Source organism: Periophthalmus magnuspinnatus, chromosome 5, assembly GCF_009829125.3.
Source record: "Periophthalmus magnuspinnatus isolate fPerMag1 chromosome 5, fPerMag1.2.pri, whole genome shotgun sequence".
NCBI lineage: Eukaryota > Metazoa > Chordata > Actinopteri > Gobiiformes > Gobiidae > Periophthalmus > Periophthalmus magnuspinnatus.
Window position 1 is genome coordinate 30,198,716 of NC_047130.1, and position 6,855 is coordinate 30,205,570.

At 48.6% G+C, this 6,855-nt stretch overlaps 1 protein-coding gene across 1 annotated transcript; it reads left to right on the forward strand.

The window, feature by feature from the left end:
• The first annotated feature begins 214 nt into the window (after window positions 1–214).
• LOC129456267 (uncharacterized) lies at window positions 215–5,888 on the forward strand. Its single transcript, XM_055222014.1, has 8 exons — window positions 215–416; window positions 1,372–1,439; window positions 2,011–2,089; window positions 2,170–2,403; window positions 3,195–3,294; window positions 4,754–4,793; window positions 4,889–5,072; window positions 5,224–5,888. Exons 1-8 carry the CDS (start codon window positions 215–217, stop codon window positions 5,886–5,888), a joined length of 1,572 nt encoding a protein of 523 aa, XP_055077989.1.
• Window positions 5,889–6,855: the final 967 nt, after the last annotated feature.

Here is a 6,855-nt window from a genome sequence, read left to right on the forward strand (position 1 = left end):
ATAAGATCTTCTAAACAGGAGACATCTCTGCATGTTCTGTTCAAATGGACTCTTCTGATTCCAGCTCCTACAACATGGACCCACCTGGACCTGGCCCCGGGTCTGTCGTAATGCCAGTGTTGGGTGGACCAAAGAGGTGCAGAACTCAGGGCGGATTTACAAAGTTTATTTACAGATAGTGAATAATAATTACACAAGAGTTCAATAATCCAACATGGTGCACGGAGCAGGGTGCGAGCCAGAGCCCAGGGGCGCGTCGAGAGGAGTGGGGGCGGGGGCCGGAAACCGCCAGAACCGGGACGGAGATGGGACCGGGAGTAGAGCCAGAGGAAGCCGGGCCGGAATGGACCGGGAAGCGGGAGCCAGGACAGGAGACGTGAAGCAGCCGGGGCCCAGCACGAGACAGGGAGGTGAAGGTAAGGAGTAGACTGTACCGGAGCAGGAGTGCGGAGTCAGGAGCCAAACCAGAGACCCGGAGCTGGGAGGGTCAGGAGTAGAGATGTTACGCTCGAGTCTGTGATCTCGGAGCAGCGTCGGGCTCATGAACCCGAAGGGTTGCGAAGCCCTGATTCGACGTCGGATTCACGTGGCTAAAAATCACGTGTCCATGACATACGGGGCTTCATTACGTCAACACTACGTTACGAGCTCTGATTGTGCGCTGCTTTGCGGGAAGTTTGAAGGGGATTGGCTTGTAATTATGTCATAGCTATAAAAGAGTTCAGAATTCTTTTCATATTGTGGGTCTTGAGGAGAATTGCTGACGCCACTGCTTATTGTTGTTTGAGAAAGGGAAAGTTTGTTGAGATAAAATTTCAGGTAATAACAGGTAAGATATAGACAAGAGGTAAGGTAATAAAAAGGTAAGCTATCAGGTAAGGTAAAAAAGGTAAGAAAAGTGTAATAATAATAATATATGTAATAGGCTTTGTACCTTGTCTACAGTCTAGGCTTTAGCCCACAAGAGACAGGCCAAGTCCAGGCTGTATACATTGATTTACAAAGTCATTTTATATTGGCAGTTTCAGGTAAGTGACAGTGGTAGGCTAGTAGTAGCCAATCAAATAGGTAAGTGACAGTGTTATAGAAAGGTAAATGAGAGTAAGTGTTCAGGGTTTCAGTTATTGCAGGCCTGCTTAACTGTGAGTATTGTGTGAAAGTTTGAGTGTGAGAGTGATAGTTTGTGTGAAAGTTTAAGACAGGTAAGACAGGAAGGGCTATGGAGGGTCGAGGACAGCCAGCAAAAAGAGTTTGCTCTTATGTATGGGAGCACTTTGACTTGAAAACCCCCACACAAGTAAAGTGCTTAAAATGTGGTCAAGAGCTGGCATATTCCTGCAATACATCTTCAATGGTTCGCCATTTACGCAGGAAGCATCCGGAAACAAATCCAGAAGCAGTGGCTGCTGCATGTGCTTCTGGTGCAGCAAGTCAGCAAGGTATGTAGCCCATGTAGGCAAGGTTATGGAAAGAATTGGTTAAACACTCACTCATAACTCTAAGTTTATTTATTTTTTTCATTCATTTATTTGTGAATTCATTTATTTATTTATTCATTCATTTATTTATCTATTTATTCATTCATTCACGTTTTATTAATTCATTATTTTAAGGCCGCCAATCTGAGCTGGATGAGGCACTTCTGGACATGATCGTCATGGACCTACAAGCATTTAAAATTGTGGAAAGTCCAGGGTTCAGAAAATTTGTTCAGAAGCTGAATCCAGATTATGTTCTACCAACACGCCAGGCGGTCAAATCTATGCTGGAGGCTAAATATGCAGAAGTGCAGTAGCAAACAAATAAACATCTTGAGAATGTTGAGACAGTCAGCCTCACAGCAGACATGTGGACCTCCATGAATATGGATGGATATCTCGGAGTAACCTGCCACTTTGTAAAAAAATTATTGGGGCAGTAAGAGCTACACCAGTAACATCTTTATTTTGTTTGTTTATAATGATGTCTGACTAACAGCATAGTTTATAACATTTCATTCATAAATTCTAGGGACCATTACCAGAAGCAGCAGGACTTGCAGAAGCAGAGGAAGGTGACAGTCTGTGGGACTTTCTAGACTGTCGAGTCGGTTTGTATTTCACTTTATTAGCTTTAAAAATATATGTAAACTTAAGCTGTATCCTCATTAACTTGTATTTTTACCTTTAGGTGCAACCCAAGGTACAAACAGCACCACGGCTGATGCCACAGTGGAGGTTCAGCGCTACCTCTCAGAGGCCTATCTGCCAAGAGGAGAAGACCCGCTCAAATACTGGGAAAGCAGAAAAGACATTTATCCCCATCTCCATAGAATGGCGATAGACTATCTCCACATCCCAGCCACTTCTGTACCATGTGAGCAGGTCTTCTCCAAAGCTGGAGAGGTAGTGCGACAGAAGAGGAGTAGGCTAAAGCCAAAAACTGTTGATATGATTCTTTTTCTGAATAAAAATCTAAAGCATTAGCCCTTATTCACTTTCACTTACAAAAACAATATGTTTCCTTTCCCTTTGACTACAAGTTGCATAAGCACTTAGGCAGACTTCATTCACAATATTCTTACCCAATAATCCCCCCAGTAGAATGGCAGTTTTTCATTGCACTTTGCTTAAAGTTAATTTCACACATTGTCAATCTACTCTACTCACTCACCAATTCATCATTTATTATTATTATTATTATGTCAAGTGAACAGAACTTATAGATTTACAAAGTTAAATATCTTTAATAAGATCAAAAGGCCTGTCTAGTGAATGTAAACCCCCTAATGCAATACATATAAATATCCAGCAGATGTCGCTGTTCTAACATCACTCTGCTTCGAAACAGTGTGCCATTTCAAAGCAGGTGTTTCATAATGATTCAGTGGTTCATGGGGCTTCAGTTTCTCCAACACTAGTCAGGAGAACCGGAACCTGGAAGGCAGCAAACTCCAATTAACATCGAAAAGGTAAGCAACAAGAGTACAAAAACGTAGCTAGAATAGTCACGTTTGACATGCGGACGATCTGGCGCCGAGTGTCTTCTCCCAGCTCCTCTTATCCATGGCAGGTGGTGATGATTGCCCTGATGGGAAACAGGTGCGCGCAGGAGGAGCCAGGAGCTCCGCCCACCTCCAGGTTCAGGCAGGTGAGGGAGGGGGGGAGAGCACACAGGGAGGCAGAACAGGAGCAGAGATACGTGCCTCATGACAGGGTCTAAACCCAGACCTGCTCCCAACTCTGTGTCTCTGAAAAGTGACCGCTCCAAAGACCCTCCTCCTAAGTTTAGAGAGGCTCCTCCTGAAGACCAGAGGTAAGACCTGCTAAATCCAGAGCTCTGGACATGTTCTCAGGACAGCGCCACCTGCTGCTCGTCCTTCATCAGTGCAAACAGTGATCCTGTATTTTAATGGAGCTACTCTCAGTGTGAGACAGATGAGTTCAGGTGGGACAGGATCACAGGGTCTTCTACAGATTGTACAGAGGTCTCAGAGAATCAGCTGTTCTGAACCTGCCCTAAATACACCATCAGAGTGAAACAACTGTCCTACAGGAGATGATGAATTTGACTTTTTTCAAGTGCATTTAACCAAAGATCAGCCTTTCTAACATATTTTACCAGCAGCACCCATAGTCTTTAGACCTGAGGCTCAAGTCTTTGTCCATCAGACCTGATGATGTAAATTGTCCCAAAGGCAGCTGGTGTCACGATCCGCATTGTTCCTGTTCCTTCCCTCCCCCACCTGCCGGAGCCGGAGCTGGGCTGAGCCCCTGGCTCCTCCCGCGCACCTGCAGCCCATCAGCGCAATTACCGCCACCTGCCGTTGATAATAGGAGCCAGGACCAGACACTCGGTGCCAGATCGTCCGCGTGTTCACGTGAATACTCTAGCTTGTCTTGCCTTTTGCTGTTTGCCTTTTGCTGTTTTTTGTATGCTGCCCATTGGAATTTTGTATGCCACCCTCCTGGCTCCCGCGCTCCCGGCTCTGCTCCTACTCTACCTCTCCGACCTGGTACAGTCTCGTCTCGCCCTGTTCTTCGTACTCTGCACCTCTGGACGCCGCTCTGCACCCTGCTCCCTGTCCTGGCTCTGGTCGCTCTATCTCCCTCCCTGCTCTCTACGTTTCCGTGTCCTGGCTCATGCTCTGCTCCCCGCCCCGGCGCTGCCTGCACTGTGAGCTCCGCTGTGCCGGCCGATTCTCCCCTGACCCGCACCCCGTCTCGTGTTCCCCGCCAGATCTACCCACGTTTTTGAACTGTAATTCACATTCTATAACTAATCACTGTAAACCTTTCCCATGTCCTGCACTGTTTGGTCCGTTTTGCCTGCCATTATGACAGCTGGTCCCTGCTCAGAGGGACTCTCCTGTTCACTGTCTCTGTGTGTGGACCTCCTGTACACCCTTGTATACAGCCCCACTGTGGTGCACATATAAGGTCACACTGTAAAAGCTCAAAGGATCTTCTACTGATGCCCTCAGAATACTGCTGGAAAAGCCCAGGGCCAGTAGTGCCAGTCTCTTGTTGTGTCAGGCAGGGGTGAACACTTTTCAGGCTCTCATGACAAACCTGATGTATACATTCATGTGTGGCCTGAGTGTCTGAACTCTGTGGTGGTGATGCTGGTCCCAGGTTTAGTGCTGTGCAGTACCACTGCTCTTTATGGAAACACTGAGCTGTCTTTATAACCCAGTTTGACTCTTGTCTCCTGTTCTTTTATGGACCATGAGTGTGGAACAAATACATGATGATGCATTTATTGTTTTTTACAGAGAGCCAGGCCCAAAGGAGCAGCTGGACGCCATATTCAGAGTGAGTACCCCACAAGCGCAGCATGTGTGGGGTTCTGGGGGTGCTCCTCAGGTACTCTCTTTGACTAAAACTCTTCTCTTATTGTTCTGTTCCAGTGTCTGGAGGAGCAGGTCCTGAGGTTTGTCCAACAGCAGCTCCAGAGGTTCCACAGGCTCCTGGCCTCAGATTACCCAGAATGCTCCGAGAGTGAGGAGGAGGAGAGCAGAGAGGTTCTGAACATCACCCTGGACTTCCTGAAGAGGATGGACCAGGAGCATCTGACCCAGCGCCTGTTCAACAGTAAGAACCTTCAGATGCCCTCCCTGTGTGTCAGATGCCCTCCCTGTATGTCAGATGCCCTCCCTGTATGTCAGATGCCCTCCCTGTGTGTCAGATGCCCTCCCATATGAATTATTACATGTTTAACATTATAACTCTTCTGTCTTTAAAGGGAGTAATGTTGGGGTTTGCAGAGACAAACTGAAGTCTGACCTGCAGCAGAGGCTCAGCCATGTGTTTGAGGGTGTGGCTAAAGCAGGAGACTCCGCCCCCCTGACACAGATCAACACAGAGCTCTACATCACAGAGGGCAGAGCCTCAGAGGTCAACCAGGAACATGAGGTCAGACACATGGAGACCGCGTCCAGGAGACCGGCCGCTCCGGAGACCACCATCACATGTGAAGACCTCTTTAAACCACACTCACCAGAGCCAATCAGATTTGTGCTGACGAAGGGCGTGGCCGGCGTGGGGAAAACGGTGCTGACTCAGAAGTTGAGTCTGGACTGGGCTGAAGGCCACGCCCACCAGGACCTCCAGCTGCTGTTCCCGTTCACTTTCAGAGCGCTCAGTGTGCTCAGAGACACACAGTTCAGCCTGGTGGGACTGCTGCACCACTTCTTCAGTCCATCCAAAGATCTCTGCAGCTTCCAACAGCTCCAGGTGCTCTTCATCTTTGACGGTCTGGACGAGTGCAGACCTCCTCTGGACTTCAGCAGAACCCGAGTCCTGACCGACCCCACAGAGTCCGCCTCAGTTCATCAGGGGGAGTCTGCTTCCCTCCGCTCACCTCTGGATAACCACACGCCCCGCCGCAACCAGTCAGATCCCTGCTGAGTGCGTCTCCATGGTGACAGAGGTGCGAGGGTTCACCGACCAGCAGAAGGAGCAGTACTTCATGAAGAGGTTCAGAGAACAGGCCACAGCTGTCATCTCCCACATCAAGAGCATCCGCAGCCTTCACATCATGAGTCACATCCCAATCTTCTGCTGGATCCTCTCCACAGTTCTACAGAAGCTTCTGGAACAAACGGAGGAACCAGAGCTGCCCCGGACTCTCACACAGATGTACATCCACTTCCTGGTGGCGCAGGCCGAAGAACAGAACATCAAGTATCACCAGAGATCAGGGGAGAACCTTCATTGGACTCTAGAGACCAGGGAGATGGTGCAGTCTCTGGGAAAATTGGCCTTTGAGCAGCTGCAGAAAGGAAACCTGACCTTCTACGAGTGTGACCTGAGCGAGTGTGGGCTGGACGCTGCAGCAGCCTCAGTGTACTCTGGAGCGTTCACACAGATCTTTAGAGAGGAGCCAGGCCTGTACCAGGACAAGGTCTACTGCTTCATCCATCTGAGTGTGCAGGAGTTTCTGGCTGCTCTTCACGTCCATCACACCTTCTTCAGCTCTGGAGAGAACCTGCTGGAGTCACCACCCTCCTCTAGATTAAAACGCAAAATAAAAGACTGGTTGACTCAAGAAACCTCCATTACACCAGACTCTGAGGCAGCGTTTTATCGCTCTGCTGTGGACCAGGCCTTACAGAGTCCAAACGGACACCTGGACCTGTTCCTGCGCTTCCTCCTGGGGCTGTCTCTGCCGACCAATCAGAGGCTGCTGCAGGATCTGCTGACTCACCCAAGAAGTGACTGGACCAATCAAAGGACTGTAGAGTACATCAAACAGAAGCTGGATGATGAGTAAACTGAACCTGCTCCAGTGTCTGAACTAGATGAATGACCTCAGTCTGGTGAAGGAGATACAGATGTGCATGAGAGGAGGAGATCTCTCTCACATAAACATGTC